The sequence below is a fragment of the Balaenoptera borealis genome (genome assembly GCF_965194805.1).
Source record: "Balaenoptera borealis genome assembly, chromosome: 19".
NCBI classification, from domain to species: Eukaryota; Metazoa; Chordata; class Mammalia; order Artiodactyla; family Balaenopteridae; genus Balaenoptera; species Balaenoptera borealis.
This window is the reverse complement of record NC_138878.1, coordinates 64,176,565-64,193,456: the sequence shown is the minus strand read 5'-3', so window position 1 is coordinate 64,193,456 and position 16,892 is coordinate 64,176,565. Positions and strand designations below refer to the sequence as shown.

The following is a 16,892-nucleotide window of genomic DNA, read 5'->3' as shown; positions in this document are numbered from 1 at the left end:
CCTTCCCATTTATCCTTATTCATGGAAGATACCTGATGATGGTCTCTCTGACTTGGAGCCTATGTTCCTGCCTCCATCCTACTGTTTTTCTTTTAGTTTTTCATTTTGGGAGGCCTGGGACCCACTTAATGTTCTAATTACAAGCGGGCACTCCCTCCAAGAAGAACTGCCACACACAGACACACGCCCAATCTGGCCAATCATTTCAGGGGTCAGCGTTGCGCAGCCTCAGAGTTTCCGGTCTAGTCTCTCATCTCCATGTTACAAGCGGGCTCCCTGAGGCCCAGACGGGAGACACTTCTGAGAAGGTCTGAGTTGAGTGAACAGAAGCAGGTGGAACTGAATTCTGAAAAGGTCGCTTGAAGGGCCAGTGGGCAGAGTTTGTCCTTAACAACGTTCCCACTTAAAACACCGGGACCATCTTTCATGTGCCTGAGCAAAGGAAATGTCTCTTTCAAGAAGTTTCAAAGGAAACTTCTCTTTCAAGGTCTGATCACACTGATACTGAGCATTTAATTCTTCTTTTCCAGAAAATCACAGCAAAACAGTTTAAAAATACATAATTGCAGAAACATAGCTACTGGTGAGGAAAACACTGAAAAAGGGTCAGCTGTGAAAGAAGCTCTGAGCAAATTTTTTTTTTTTTTAATTTTATTTTTGGCTGTGCTGGGTCTTCGTCTCTGTGCGAGGGCTTTCTCTAGTTGTGGCGATTGGGGGCCACGCTTCATCGTGCTGCGCGGGCCTCTCACTATTGTGGCCTCTCGTTGCGGAGCACAGGCTCCAGACGTGCAGGCTCAGTAATTGTGGCTCACGGGCCCAGTTGCTCCGCGGCATGTGGGATCTTCCCAGACCAGGGCTCGAACCTGTGTCCCCTGCATTGGCAGGCAGATTCTCAACCACTGCGCCACCAGGGAAGCCCAAATTTTTTTTTTTTTAATTTCATGTTTATTGAAGCTTTTCTGTTTTGTTTTGTTGAGCACTTTTCTTTATCGCAGATAGATAGGCTCTGTTGGTAAAAGGTTCCAAGTCAATCCAGCCCATCCTTCAACTTTTCCAGAGAGTGGACAAGAATGACTCGAGGGGAATCTCTGCTTAGTAGCTCATGGCTATTTTAATAGATCACATAAAAGCAAAGAAAAATGAATATTAGACTAACTAGGTTAAGTCAGGTTTCAACTATTAAGATAAAAGATCACTGACATCTTTACTCAGTACTCACTGAAATAGTCTAAAATTCTTTACTAGTTACCAAAGAATATTTCTAATATATAAGATAAAGAGGAGAAAGCACACAGGCTTTCTCTAAACCAGAAACAAATTTAAAAGGGAAACAATTAGTAATTTTTTTTAAAAAAAACCTACACAATTCTGGGGTCAAAGTCAAAAAATATTAAGCATATATATTTAGAAAATGACATGAATTGATTATAGGATGCCCACCAAAGCAATTTCAGAGGTTATTATTTATAGGAAAGTAGACATTGAATGAATAAGGTTATGCTCAAGCTACAAAAAGAACAATGAAAAAAGAAATCCCCATTACAAAAAAAGAAAAAGGAGGAATTTTAATGTCCCTTTAAATAGGCACCATGAAGTAACAATTTTTTCTTGCTCCAAACACACACACACACACACACACACACACTTCCTACCCCACGCCAGGAAAAGGGAAGGGGGTGACCCACAACTGACTGAGTCAAGTCACCGGCCCCTGGTTGAAGGATTGCAAATGGAAGTTTTCTTCTGATAAAAATAAATATAAAACGCACAAGCCTTATAGAGTGGAATTCTGCAGTTCTCCTCCTCATCTATATAAATTAAACAGCTTTTAAATTTATTAGACTATAAAGCCACGATTCAATATATCACAATTGAATCATTCATATCCAATCAATTCATATCCAACCAACTCATCTGGGTCCAGGTCACTCCTATTTCGTCACTACTGTGGGTTTCCCTCTCATTCTATTTATCTCCCTATTCTTTTTTTCCCTCTCTCCCTCTCTCTCTGTCCTTTTGTTCCCCTCTACCCTCCTCCTGTTTCTGCCCTGTTTCTTCTCTCACACGTGTCCTGTCCCACTCTGCAACTCATTACCTCTCTGTAGCTCTTTCTTCCCAACCTGACTGTCCTGAATCTCCATGTATTTCTGCCTGTTTCTCTCCCATCCTAGCTTCCTCTCTGCTCTCCTTCCCTTCTACCCCTGTTACATTCCCCTAGTCCACACTCTCTGGCATCCCCAGGGGCTGATTTCCTCCCTGCTCTCCAGGTCTTCCCTCTTCTCTTTCTGTCCCAACACCACCACGGCTCCAACTCTTTCATCCTCTCGCTTACACTATCTGAAGTGCTTCACCATCGTTGCCCAGCTGCTACCTCTGATCGAGGGCCCCTCTCCTATTTTGCTCACCTTCATCTCCCTGGAGATCTCGCTTTTCTCTAAACTGCTCTCTTTTACCCACCTGCTACCTTCAAGGCTTACTCTCCTTAATGCTGCTGTCTCTTCGCAAGTTCCTTACCAATCCTCTACGTTGCCATCGGTTCTCCCTCCTTCTTTTCTCCTCAATTTTCTATTTCTCTGAGTCGCTCTCTGTCTCTGCTTCTCCTGATCCCTCTGGCCCACGTATTTGCAGGGATGGCGACTGAATAAGATGTCCCCCACCAGCAAGAGCACATTTTCAGTGGAATGTAATTTGAGACGGAAGAACCATGGGTGTCACATGGCTGGCCCAGGTCACCTCCCCCAACACGGGTCAGGGGAAGGGTCACTACGAAGGGGAGGCCTGCGGAGCAGAAGGACCGGCCTGAGAAGGACTTGAGGAGAGAGGGGTTGAGAGGGGGTCTCAGGAGAGGGGCGGGCTCTCCAGAACCCCAGGACCGGGGAGAGGACGCGGCCTGGCCTGGAGCTGCTCACAGGGGCCGAAAAGGGCGAAGCTTGGGGGCCGCTGAGCGAATAAATCCACCTCGCGGAAGAGAATTTTATGTGGTGTGGAAAGGGCAGAGGGGTCAGTGAGGTCAGTAAAGGGTTTTAAGCAGGAAAGAGGGGTGAAAGGCGGTGTCTAAGTGGACCGAAGGCAGGGACCGGCTTCACAGTTTAAACCGAAAGGGAAGCGCCCCTCTGCCTCTCACAGCGACGTCTGATTTATTTATGGTCGGTAGCGACCCTCAGACCCCGGGTACAGAGGAAAGGAGACTGCGAGGCGCAAGTTTAAACTACAAAGACAGAAACTCACGCTTGGCACCGAGCCTTCCTCTCCACGCTCTCCGCTTCCGAGTCTGTGTGCAACTGCGCGCGCGCGGAGCGAAAAGGCGGAGCGGTCTGGGGGCGGGGCCTGGGCGGGGCGAGACGGTCAGGGGGCGGGTCGTGGAGAGAAGACGGGTCTCCGTGGGGACCTTGCCTGGGAGGGTGAGGCGGGGCCTCGGGTCGCGGCGGGCGGGGCCCCGGGCGCGGCGGGCGGGGCCAAATAATTGAGCAATCGTTGGGAATTTGGAGGGTCTGTCTCTGGCTTTTTCCCAGGTAAACAAGGGGCCGAGGGTGAGTCTTCATGCAGTGATATGCAGAAGGGTGGGTCTTGGCAGTAAGCCGTTTCCTGGAATGTCAAGTGGAAGAATTCTTTAACCTTTGCTCTTTTCCACAAGGACAGGGTTAAGGAAGCTTCAACCTTGTCACCACAAACTGTAACACCAAGCAAAAGTCAAAAATGATAAATACACATGTTATAGTTGAAAAATGGAACATTAGAAATGCTAAACTAGGGACTTCCTGGAGTTCCTGGCTGTCCAGTGGTTAAGACTCCGAGCTTCCAATGCAGGGAGCCCGGGGTTCGATACCTGGTGGGGGAACTAGATCCCTCATGCTGCAACTAAGACCCGGTGCAGCCAAAATAAATAAATATTTTTTAAAAAAAGCTAAACAAATAATAATTATGGCGACAACAACAAACTTGCCCAGGAACCTCAGTGTACATGCCTTTGAACGACGTTGAAGGGCTCTGCATGTTCATTTGTGGCTGTGTTGTGTCTCATCCTGTCACATCCTAGAGACATCATTACGTGTTGAAAGATGTTCCTCTAAATCAAGTCAGAGGTCCCGGTTGCTGTTAAATTGAACAAGAACCCAGAGTTTATATTAAGAAAAATATTTTTCATTTTGCCATTTCTCTGGTGATCATGAAAAAAAAATCTTCGGACAGCATCATGGATTTTATGTTCATGATTAGACAATATAAGCAGTAATGAAAATGTCATACTTATGTAACTAAATTATCCAGGCATCTCCTCTATCACCAGCTGAGCCCTGCTGAAGAAGTAAGCTGGTGAGAATAACCTTTTCTTGATTAATTATGCGAAAAAAGGTCTGTTGTTTTCCGTGACTTGGGAAAGAAAGCTGTATGTGGGACTTCCCTGGTGGCGCAGTGGTTAAGAATCCGCCTGCCAATGCAAGGGACACGAGTTCGAGCCCTGGTCCGGGAAGATCCCACATGCTGCAGAGCAACTAAGCCCGAGCACCACAACTATTGTGTGCTCTAGAGACTGCGAGCCACAAGTACTGAGCCTGTGCGCCACAACTGAGCCTGCACTCTAGAGCCCTCGAGCCACAACTACTGAGCCTACGAGCCACAACTACTGAAGCCCACACGCCTAGAGCCCGTGCTCTGCAACAAGAGAAGCCACCGCAATGAGAAGCCCGCGCACCACAATGAAGAGTAGCCCCCGCTCACCGCAACTAGAGAAAGCCTGCACACAGCAACAAAGACCCAACGCAGCCAAAAATAAAATAAATAAATAATTTTTTAAAAAAAGAAAGAATATTGCCCACCATCCAGTTCTACAAGAATCAAGACATAAGCCACCGCAGTCACTGACCTACAGCCGCCCTGACAGGAATTCCAGGCAGAGATCAGGATGAGGCACTCTCTGCTCTGGGAAAACTGGCAGAACCAGCCTTCAGAATGTTAGATATTTTCAGGAGAAATTTTTTTAAGAACCTGAATTCTTTCATCTTCCCATACTTAGAAAAGCACTGAAACCATTAACAACCACTAAGATGTCTGTTCCCTTTGACCAGCAGAAACCTTCTACCAAGATGTGTGCTTGGTTACATGTATCCCCTTCCCCAAATCCACATATATACTGGCCTCCGCCCTGACTCTCAGAAGTTTTCAGAGCTCCCTGGGGGACTGGCTCCTGGGTTATAATCCTCAATTTGACTGGTATAAAATTTTCCATTTCTTTCTTACATTGACTACTGATTAATTTTTCTTTGATACCACAATATAAATATCTTCCTTTTCCCTCTTAAGCTGGACATATTGTTTAAAATGGATGCTGTAATTTTATCTCCACGTGGGTTTAAAAACAAACAAACAAAAACAAAACAAAAAACAAAAAAAACCTGTGCTCTGATTATGGTGAAACTATTATCCCTCTTGAAATTAGGCACAGACCGGGCAGGTGCAGGCAGCCTTGGGCTGCCTGGGGGATGCGGGGCTTAGGGGGCCCTTCAGCCAATAGCCACTGGCAGGGGTGGTGCACGCCTTTTATCTGCTTTCTTCCTCCCTGGCCTGGTCAGGCTGGGCCGCAAGAGAGAGTCCGGCCTTTAAGCCCACCCCCCCTCCCCATCGCTCCTGCCCTCCCCCCTCCTCTTTCCCCTCCTCTCCGCTCCTGTCCCCTCCCTCCCTTCCTCCATCCCTCCTCTCCTGTCCCCTCTCCCCTCCCTCCCCTTCCCTCCTCTCCTCCCCTTGTCCCTCCTCTCTCTCTTTCCCCTCCCCTCGCCTCCCCTCCCAGGGCACAAGCTCCCTTCACTGTGGCTACCCGGCTCTCTCCTCCTCTCCCTACCCCTCCCCTCCCCTCTCTCCCGCCGAGATTCTGCAAAGTGCTTTCCCAACAGGGACTAGTTGCTCCTACGCAGACCCATTTGTTTTCTAGCCAGCAATTCACAGGGGATTTCAAAGCACCTTATCGCTTGGTTAACGGGCCCGACCGCCCCCCACTCCTGGAAGGAGCGCTAAGGATCGCTACCTGTCAGAGTCAGGTTTCCAGAGGAAGGGAGAGTCCTAGTTCAGTTCCTTGGTGTCTTAGTTCATTCAGTTCACTACTCACAGACCTCTGTCGTCCCGCCTTCGGGCTCCTCCCCTGGTTTCAAGGAGGCGGCCACAGAGCTCTCCCCTCTGGGTTTTCTGGAGACCTATCTAAGGGCCTTGTCTGGGTCACGAAGATAAACTCAGTCCCGCGTGGATTTTTTTCCCCCTTTGCTCTTAGAGCAAGTGAAAGGCATCAGCAAATATTCATTACCCACTTTAGCTGTCTTCCTTGGGAATTTTTGCTCAGGAATTTGGAAAAACAATAAAAGAAGAGATCACACCCTCCCACCCCCACCCCCCCCAAAAAAAGAAATTAGGCAATGACCATTTCAGAAAACAATTAGCATTATGTTTGTGGGTTTCAGAGCAAACGATCTGGGACTTGACAGTTTGCAGCTTCAGATGTATCTTCTGATATTTCTCTGTTAAGAATAAATATTTTAATGTCAACCCCAGGCTCACACCAAATCTAATATTTAAATTTGTTCATTGCACTTGTTTCCATGACTTCTGGATATCATTTGGAATACTTGTATTTGAGTCTATTTCAGTAATTATTATATTGTTCCTCACAGAGTTTCATTTAATCCTCCTTCATTGTTAACCAATTATATCCTATGTAATCAATAATAGTTTAATCTCTGTTTTACAGTGTTTTGTCTCATGTGTTTCAAAGCCCAGAGATTAGCCCATCATATTATAGTACAAAGAGTCTGGTGGTTGCTCTCATTTTATGCTTGTTCTTGGGATAAGGACAAATGCATCTCTGTTACCATCATCACATCAAGCCATTATTGCCCCTATAAACCCAACACTTGGTCTGGGATGATCTTTCTTATAGGATTTTATGGTAGTTGGTGCATTATCATCTTATTTGCATTTTAAAGATTTATTCATAGGTAACACTAGTCTATAAAATAAACTTATAGACATAATTATAAAATTGCCACATCACAATTATTAATGAAGATAAAACCACTTAAGTATGGCAAAGGACATCAGTAAAAAAAAAAAAATACAGATGTTGAGGACGTGAAGAGTAAAACTGACTACCTTTCTTCATGCAGGATCCTGGTGAAGAGGCTTGTCTGCAGCTAGAAAACACAGATGCAGTTTCTGACGCTGCCACATAGGGGGATGCAAGTTGGGATGGTTCTTATAATCTGTACTTAGGGTCGCCTCGTCTGGAAAATGACAACAACAGTACTTATCTCAGAGTTGAAGATTCAGTGTTGTTACATACAAAACAATATCACTTATGCAACCACTTGCTAATGGAAAATAGGAGTGTTTCTGAATGAAGAATAGTGAATTTCAATTGCCATGTCACCAGTAACATAAAACTCACATATTCCTGCAGTGCCATCTTACTCTGAATATGAATCTCAGTATCTGGGAGGTGGCCAAAGGCCTCCAGGGATTTGGCAACAGGGGTTATCTCCTTATCACAGACTTGTAGTTGGAATCCTAGGGAATTTCCATTTTCTTTATCAGAATGTCATCATTCACCTCAAGGGATACAGGTTAAAATCCCTAGATTTGATTCTCAGGCACCTGATTTTTGCCAATACCTTGGTACTCCTTTCTAAAGGACTTCCCCACACAATGGCAGCCTTTGGGTTGAAACATTTCCTCAGTGACTTCGGATGCAAACTTGTTTCCTATGTTCGCAGCGTGGCCACGGCTGTGTCCTTCAGCACCACCTGTCTCTTAAGTATCTTACAGGCCATCACGATCAGCCCCAGAAACTCCACATGGACAAATCTTAAAGTAAAGTCTCCCAAGTACACTGGCTTCTTTATTTACCTGTGATGGATTTTGCACTTGCTTGTAAATATAGTTGTTTTCACGTGTGTCTGGTAAATGGAGCAACACGAACATTACAAAGCAAAAAGATTTGGGATACTGCTCTAGTACTATGCTTGACAAAATAACATCCACACTACTGGCAGCTTTTTTAAGCCCTCCTAGTATTTTGTCTTTTGGACTCATGATCTTGGCCAGTGGATACATGGTTTTCATTCTGTACAGACACAACCAGCCAGTCTGACACATTCACAGGACCAACCATTCAACCAGATCCTTTCCTGAGACCAGAGCTTCCCAAAGAATCCTTGCCTTGGTGAGCACCTTTCTTTCTTTCTGCATCCTCTGCCCCATTTTTTGCAACTTATATGGTGATTTTCAATAATCCCAGTTGGTGGCCGATTAACATCTCTGCACTAATGCATTCACGTTTCCCCACTGTCAGCCCCTTTTCTTCTCATGAGTCCAGGCACCGATGTACCCAGGCCCTGCTCTACCGACTGCAGAAGGAATACCCAAGTCCCTAATCTGGTCAGAAAACTCTAAATTTTCTACTTGTATTCACAATATAAAGTCCTTTACTCATTCAGCGTTTGCTGTGTTCAGCACTACGATGACCAGTCACATCACAGAGAGTGCTGAGCAACAGGCTGTCTTCAGAATTCGAAATGCATTGGTGGGGGCTTCCCTGGTGGCGCGGTGGTTAAGAATCCGCCTGCCAATGCAGGGGACACGGGTTCGAGCCCTGGTCCGGGAAGATCCCACATGCCGCGGAGCAACTAAGCCCGTGCGCCACAACTACTGAGCCTGCGCTCTAGAGCCCGCGAGCCACAACTACTGAGCCCACGAGCCACAACTACTGAAGCCCGTACGCCTAGAGCCCGTGCTCCGCAACAAGAGAAGCCACCGCAGTGAGAAGCCCGCGCACCGCAACAAAGAGTAGCCCCCGCTCGCCACAACTAGAGAAAAGCCCGTGTGCAGCAACAAAGACCCAATGCAGCCAAAAATAAATAAATAAATTTATTTTTTTAAAAAATTTTGTTGGTACAACCACTATGGAGAACAATATAGAGGTTCCTTAAAAAACTAAAAAGAGAACTACCATATGATCCAGCAATCCCACTCCTGGGCATATATCTGGAGAAAACCATCATTTGAAAAGATACATGCATCCCACTGTTCATTGCAGCACTATTTACAATATCCATGGAAACAACCTAAATGTCCATTGACAGAGGAATGGATAAAGATGTGGTACATAGATAAACAATGGAATATTACTCAGGCATAAAAAAGAATGAGATAATGATGTTTGCAGCAACATGGATGGCCCTAGAGATGATCACACTAAGTGAAGTAAGCCAGAGAAAGACAAATATCATATGATAGCACCTATATGTGGAATCTAAAAAAAAAAAATGATACAAGTGAACTTATTTACAAAACAGAAACAGACTCACAGACTTCAAAAACAAACTTATGGTTACCAAAGGGGAAATGTGGGTGGGGTGGGGTGGGGATAAATTAGGAGGTTGGGATTAACATACACACACTACTGTACATAAAATAATCAACAAAGACCTACTGTACAGCACAGGGAACTCTACTCAATATTCTGTAATAACCTATATGGGAAAAGAATCTGAAAAAGAATGGATATATGTATAACTGAATCACTTTGCTGTACACTTGAAACTAACACAACATTGTAAATCAACTATACTCCAATATAAAATAAAAATTAAATTTAAAAAAAGCAAAAATGAAAAGGTCTAATTAACACAAAAAAAAACCAAAATAAAATATATTGGGGAAGACACTGAACCAGCTATTTACTAAGCAAAATGCAATGTAATTTCATTTTCATGAGCTGTTTCAATATAATACTTGAGTCTAGGAATTTGTAAAAAGTGTGACCTGTATTATTTGGAGAAAATAGAAAGTTTCTCTGAGTATGTATATTTCAATCTAATAAATCAAAATGTCCCTAGAATTCAGGAGGCAGTGAAATGTGAGAAGACTTTATGGAAAGAAAGAGCCTTTGGTTTTGATTATTCACATACCTAGGATGGATCTGGAAGAGGGAATAAGGTGTCAGACACTGTATAACACTGCAGGTCCAGCATGTGTTTTTACCTCAAAGCCTAAGAGGAGACCTTGCTATTTGAGTTGTTTTTGGATGGGGAGAGATTGCCATATGTTTTTTCTGTATTTTCTGGCAAAAATCAGCTGAATGATGAAGGTAAGGCAACCACCATTCTACTTTCTGTCTCTACAAATTTGACTGGTCTAGATACCTCATATAAGTGGAATCAGACAGTATTTGTCCTTTTGCAATTGGCTTATTTCACTTAGCATAATGTCCTCAAGGTTCATCCATGTTGTAGCATATGTCAGACTATCCTTTTTAAGGCTGAATAATATTTTATCGTTGACCACATCATGTTTCTCTTTGTGTGTCAGTGGACATTTGGTTGCGTCCACCTTTTGGCTATTGTAAATAATGTTGCTCTGAACATGCCTGTACAAATTTCTCTTTGAGTCTTCTCTTAGTTCTTTGGGGTATATACCCAGAAGTAGAATTTTTGGATCATATGTTAATTCTAGGTTTAACTTTTTGAGGAACCATGTGTTTTCCAAATTAGCTGCACCATTTCACAATCCAACCAACAGTGGATAAGGTTTACAGTTTCACTACCTCCCTGCCAACATTTGTTATTTTCTGTTGTTTTTTAAATAATAGTAGCCATCCTAATGGATGTGAGGTGGTATCTCATTGTAGAATGTTTTTAAGATGGGAAATCGACAAGTAAAACTATCAACTGGGTACTGGGATATTTAGAGGCTGAAATATTTTGCATTAAGTGATATCTCAATTAGTTTGAGGGAAGACAGGTGTCAGTTCGGACTCCCATGTCCTCTACTGAGGAAATATATGTATGGTGGAATCTTCACATTTCTAGAATAGCAGAGGAGGAGGGTGTGGGTGAATAAACTTTTTGTTTATGTGGATTTTTCCTTAGGAAAAGATCCAAGGGAACAAAACAGGAAAATCAAAAAGTGGGGGAAATGGACAATCCCTCAATCACACAGAAAGATTAGAATATACCCTTATTTGTGATTGCTAGATTTGAGAATCCAAAAAATTTAAAGGAGTTTCAACAAATGGACAATATATTCAAACTTGTGTCAAAAAATATATATATAAAGAACATTTTTCAGCAGTTGTTAGACCACAAAGTTTCAAACACTAAAAAAAATTTTTAATAAGACAGATAATATTTTATCATCAAATAATACCACTTGGAAAACTGTACATTCAGAAATTTTAAAATATTGAAAACCTTAAAGAGTCACTATTTGTTTAGATAATTAGAATTTATGTATATGAAAAGATAAGAAAATTCTTGTGTCAACCTTGTGATATTTATTTAATGAAAAAAATTATTTAGAGGAAATAAGATAGCTGCAAATTCACATATTAGAAGTTCACTGGACAATCCATGTCCTACGGGTCCAATTCAAGAATTTTTAAAGAAAGGTATACTGTAAACCCAACAAAAGGCAAAAATGAAAATTATATTAAATATAACAAAATGTTCTTTTGAAATATTAGCTTTAAAATGTGCAAAAGGCTTCCCTGGTGGCGCAGTGGTTAAGAATCCTCCTGCCAATGCAGGGGACATGGGTTCGAACCCTGGTCCGGGAAGATCCCACATGCCGCGGAGCAACTAAGTCCATGTACCACAACTACTGAGCCTGTGCACCACAACTACTGAGCCCACGTGCCACAACTACCAAAGCCTGCACACCTAGAGCCCATGCTCCACAACAAGAGAAGCCACCGCAATGAGAAGCCCGCACACCGCAAGGAAGAGTAGCCCCTGCTCACTGCAACTAGAGAAAGCCCATGTGCAGCAATGAAGACCCAACGCAGCCAAAAGTAAATAAATTTATTTTAAAAAATAATAAAATAAAATAAAATGTGCAAAGACACACTTGAACAATACTAATCATAGTAGATGACTATTGATAGAGATTTTCAAAACCTGTAGAGATTACTAAGAACAACTTTATATTAATTAATTTGAAAATTGAGAAGAATGATTTCTACAAATATAGATCACTAAAACTGAATTAAGAAGAATTAGAAATGAGAGAAACATAAATAACTTCAAAACTTTGAAATATTCAACAAGACTGATTGCTTTACAGGAAAATTTCCCACATTTGCAAGGTACTGGCAGTTCTCTTCATTTACAAACTTTTTTCAATACAGAAGATAAGAAAATGTGTAATACTGCTATTATATCCCTCATGTTAAGACATCAAAAAAAAAGCAGTTTGACTTCTGAAGTTTGATGCAAAATGGATCATTAAAATACACAATGTGACTGATATATGTTATTCTAGTAATACATGATATTTTAATATGTGCGGTACTACACAGCCTGCTGTGGTGTGAACCATGAGAACACTGACTTCCATTATGCCAATAGCTTCAGAGAAGCACTTGAAACACTTCAACACTCAGTTACATTTATAGAAATCTACAACACAACATTGTAAATCAACTATACTTCAATAAAATTTAAAATAAAGTGAAATAAAATAAACATACACCCAGCATATAGGATCAGGAGGAAAATTAATCTGATCTATAGTATCCATCAACAATGAATATAGAACTCTATATTGATGGTCAAATGTTGAGAGTGTTATGGACTTATATACACTACCAAATGTGAAGTAGCTAGCTAGTGGGAAGCAGCCGCATAGCACAGGGAGATCAGCTGGGTGCTTTGTGACCACCTAGAGGGATGGGATAGGGAGGGTGGGAGGGAGACGCAAGAGGGAGGAGACATGGGGATATATGTATATGTATAGCTGATTCACTTGTTATAAACCAGAAACTAACACACCATTGTAAAGCAATTATACTCCAAGAAAGATGTTAAAAAAAAAATGTTAACAAGCATTTCTGTTTAGGTCAGGAATAAATCGAGAATTGATCTCTGAATATCACTTCTACTCAAGAGTATAGTAGAATTTGCAGCCATTTACAGCCAGTAGGTCAGAAGCATGGGAGGCCTAGGACCTGTGATTGGCATCTGAAGTGGGGGTAAAGGTTGTGCAACTGAGTCCTTAATTCTTTGGAGTCTGTACTTACTCCAAGTAGTTGGTATCAAAATTCAATTGTAGGACACCCAGCTGGTGTCCGAAGAGCTGGAGAATTGCTTGGTGTGGGGAAAACCCCCATACGTTTGTTGTCAGAAGTGCTGTAAGTGAAACAGCTCACCCTATCACTGATCATCAAAAAAGATCTTACGGGACTTCCCTGGAGGGCCAGTGGTTAAGACTCTGCACTTCCATTGCAGGGGGCACGGGTTCAATCCCTGGTCAGGGAATTAAGATCCCAAATGCTGCAGGGCACAGCAAAAAAAAAAAAATCAAATCAAAATGAATTAAATACTTAAGTGTCAGACCTGAAACTGTAAGACCCCTAGAAGAAAACAGGGGAAAAGCTTCTTGACAACGGCCTGTGGAATATTTTTTTTTTAATTTGACACCAAAGCTAATTAGACAAATGTGACCACATCAAACTAAAAAGTTTCTGCACAGCAAAACAATCAATCAAGAGTGAAAAGGCAGGGACTTCCCTAGTGGCGCAGTGGTTAAGAATCCACCTGCCAATGCAGGAGACACGGTTTCCAACCCTGGTCTGGGAAGATCCCACATGTTGCAGAGCAACTAAGCCCATGCACCACAACTACTGAGCCTGCGCTCTAGAGCCCACGAGCCACAACTACTGAGCCCGTGTGCCACAACTACTGAGCCTGTGTGCCACAACTACTGAGCCTGTGTGCCACAACTACTGAAGCCCACACACCTAGAGCCTGTGCTCTGCAACAAGAGAAGCCACCACAATGAGAAGCCCACGTAGCGCAACAAAGAGTAGCCCCCGCTCACCACAGATAGAGAAAGCCTGTATGCAGCAACAAAGACCCAACGCAGCCAAATAAATAAAATAAATAAATTTATTTTAAAAAAAAGAGTGAAAAGGCAGGGACTTCCCTGGTGGTCCAGTGGCTAAGACTCCACGCTCCTAATGCTCCTAAAGGAGGCCCAGGTTCGATACGTGGTCAGGGAACTAGATCCTGCATGCCACAACTAAGACCCGGTGCAGCCAAATAAATAAATAAATATTTTTTAAAATAATAATAAAAAAAGAGTGAAAAGGCAATCTACAGAATGGGAGAAAATATTTGCAAACCATGTATTTGATAGGGGGTTAATATCCAAAATATGTAAGGAACTCAACTCAATAGCAAAACCCCCCAAATAATCCAATTAAAAAATGGGCAAAGGACCTAAACAGACATTTCTCAAAAGAAGACATACAAATGGTCAGCAGGTATATGAAAAGTTACCCAACATCACTAATCAGGGAAAAGCAAATCAAAGCCACCATGCTATATCATTTCATACTTGTTAGAATGCTTATTATTTATTTTTTTAAATAAATAAATTTATTTATATATTTATTTATTTATTTTTGGCTGCATTGGGTCTTCGTTGTTGCACGCGGGCTTTCTCTAGTTGCAGAGAGCGGGGGCTACTCTTCGTTGTGGTGTGTGAGCTCCTCATTGCGGTAGCTTCTCTTGATGTGGAGCGAGGGCTCTAGGCACACGGGCTTCAGTAGTTGTGGCACGTGGGCTCAGTAGTTGTGGCTCGCGGGCTCTAGAGTGCAGGCTCAGTAGTTGTGGTGCACAGGCTTAGTTGCTCTGTGGCACGTGGGATCTTCCCAGACCAGGGCTCAAACCCATGTCCCCTGCATTGGCAGGCGGATTCTTAACCACTGCACCACCAGGAAGTCCCTAGGATAATTCTTAAAGAGACAAATGATAACAAATGTTGCCAAGGATGTTTGAGAAAAGGGAACAGTGGTACAGCCACTATAGAAAACAGTATGGTGGGTTCTCCAAAAATTATAAATAGAACTACCATATGACCCAGCAATCCCACTGCTGGTTATATATCCAAAGGAAATAAAATCAGGATCTCACAGAAGTACCAGTACTCCTATGTTCATTGCAGCATTATTCACAGTAATCAATGTATAGAAACAAATTAAATGAGCATCAACACAAGAATGGATAAAGAAAATGTTTTATAAACATACAATGCAATCTTATTCAGTCTTAACAAAGAAGGAAATCCTGTTATTGTTCAACAACATGGATAGCCCTGGAGGACTCTATGCTAAGTGAAACAAGACCGATGGAGAAAAATACTGTATGATCTCACTTTTATGTGGAACCTAAAATAGTCAAACTCATAGAATTAGAGTAGCATGTTGGTTGCCAGGGGTTAGCGGGAGAGGGAAATGGGGAGATGGTGTTCAAAGGGTACAAAGTTTCAGTTACACAAGATAAGTTCTGGAGATCTACGATATGGCATACTACTTATAGCTAACAATACGGTACATGGTAGTACTCATGTTACGTGTTCTTACCTCAAAAAAAGTGCCCCTCCCAAACTTATTGCTAGACTCAACTGGTGACACTAGGCAATTCTATCAAATGTATGAAGAAGAATAACAGCATTTCATGAAGAAATATACAATTTCTTCCAGAAAATAGACCATGAATATTTTAAACTCAATTTCTAAGACTACTATTACCATGGTAACAAAAATAAAGACATTTGAAGAAAGCAGTAACTACTAACTAAATCCCACATAAAAAATATGCAAAAATTCTTACAAAATATTAGTGATAGAAATTAGCAATATATAGAAAGAGGGACTCCCCTGGTGGTCCAGTGGCTAAGACTCCAAACTCCCAATTCAGGGGACCCAGGTTCGATCCCTGGTCAGGACACTAGATCCCACATGCTGCAACTAAAGATCCCGTGTGCCACAACTAAGACCTGGTACAGCCAAATAAATAAATATTTTAAACAAACAATATACAGAAAGAACTGTACACGATGACCAAAAGGGGTTCACTTGAGGGATGCAAGGCTGTTTTAATGTTTAAAAAACAATCAACATAAATCACAGTAGCAACAGATTACAGTGGAAAAATCATAGCATCCTATCAATTGATGCAGAAAAAGCATTTGACAATATTCAACACTCAGTTTGAGCTTTGAGAGAAACAGGAATAGAGGGAAATTTCCTCAACTCAATAAAGAACACCTAAGAAAGCTTACCTTACAACAAACATCATTCTTAATGGTGAAAGACTGAATGCTTCCCCCACAGAGACTGGGGATAAGACAAGGACGTCCGCTCTTACCACTGTTAGCCAACATGCAATTAGAAGTTACAGCCAATGAAATAAGGGAATAAAAGGAAATAGAAGTGATAAACATCAGAAAGAGGATATACTAGTGTATCCATCAGCAGGAGGTATCGTTGTGGTGGTGGGTTGAATAATCACCTCCCGCCACCAAAGGATAGCCACATCCCCACCCCTGTAACCTTCAAGTGTTAAGGATCTTGAGATGAGAGATTATCCTGGATTATCCGATAAACATGGTATAATCAGAAGGGGTTGAATAAGAAGGATGCAGTTGGACTTAGTCACAGAGAAGCTGCTACTGTGGTGGAAGCAGGACGGAGATAAAAAGATATTAAGATGGTACCTGGCTGACTTTGACGATGGATGAAGTGACAAAGCATATAAGCAGTCTGCAGAATTTGCAAAGTGCAAGGAAATAAGTTCCTCCCTGGAATGTCAGGGTTACGGTTCTGTTAACATACCCATTTTAGACGTCTGACCTGAACTGAAAGAGAATAAATTTTATTGTTTTAATCCACCTAGTTTGTGGTAATTTCTTACCGCCTGATGAAATAAAATGTATATTTTAAGGCAAGACAAGAAAAAAATTAACATAAAATTCTCTGTTCGGGCCTCCTCCCTCCCAGATGTGCAGCGTGCATCTGCATTACACATTAACCACAACTCCTCAAACTGGGAGTGCCTGCCCAACCAACCGGA

At 42.3% G+C, this 16,892-nt stretch overlaps 1 protein-coding gene across 11 annotated transcripts in view; it reads right to left on the bottom strand.

The window, feature by feature from the left end:
- The window catches only part of LOC309616826 (zinc finger protein 480-like), a 57,921-nt gene that overhangs the window by 17,173 nt on the left and 23,856 nt on the right, over positions 1-16,892 (bottom strand). For 3 of the 11 annotated variants that reach the window (XM_082367966.1, XM_082367959.1, XM_082367962.1), the window contains exons 2-3: positions 7,132-7,262; positions 3,966-4,092 (exon numbers count right to left, since the gene is read on the bottom strand). The exons of 1 other annotated variant lie outside the window; for it this stretch is intronic. Coding sequence is in view for 1 of the 10 variants with exons in the window: in XM_082367956.1 (XP_082224082.1) it covers positions 7,138-7,262 (125 nt within the window). In the remaining 9 variants the exon portion in view is untranslated. Of the gene's footprint in view, positions 1-32; positions 1,107-3,228; positions 3,940-3,965; positions 4,093-6,511; positions 7,263-16,892 lie in introns of those variants that run through there. 7 more of the 11 variants (XR_014237603.1, XM_082367965.1, XM_082367960.1 and 4 more) reach the window with 5 other exon arrangements.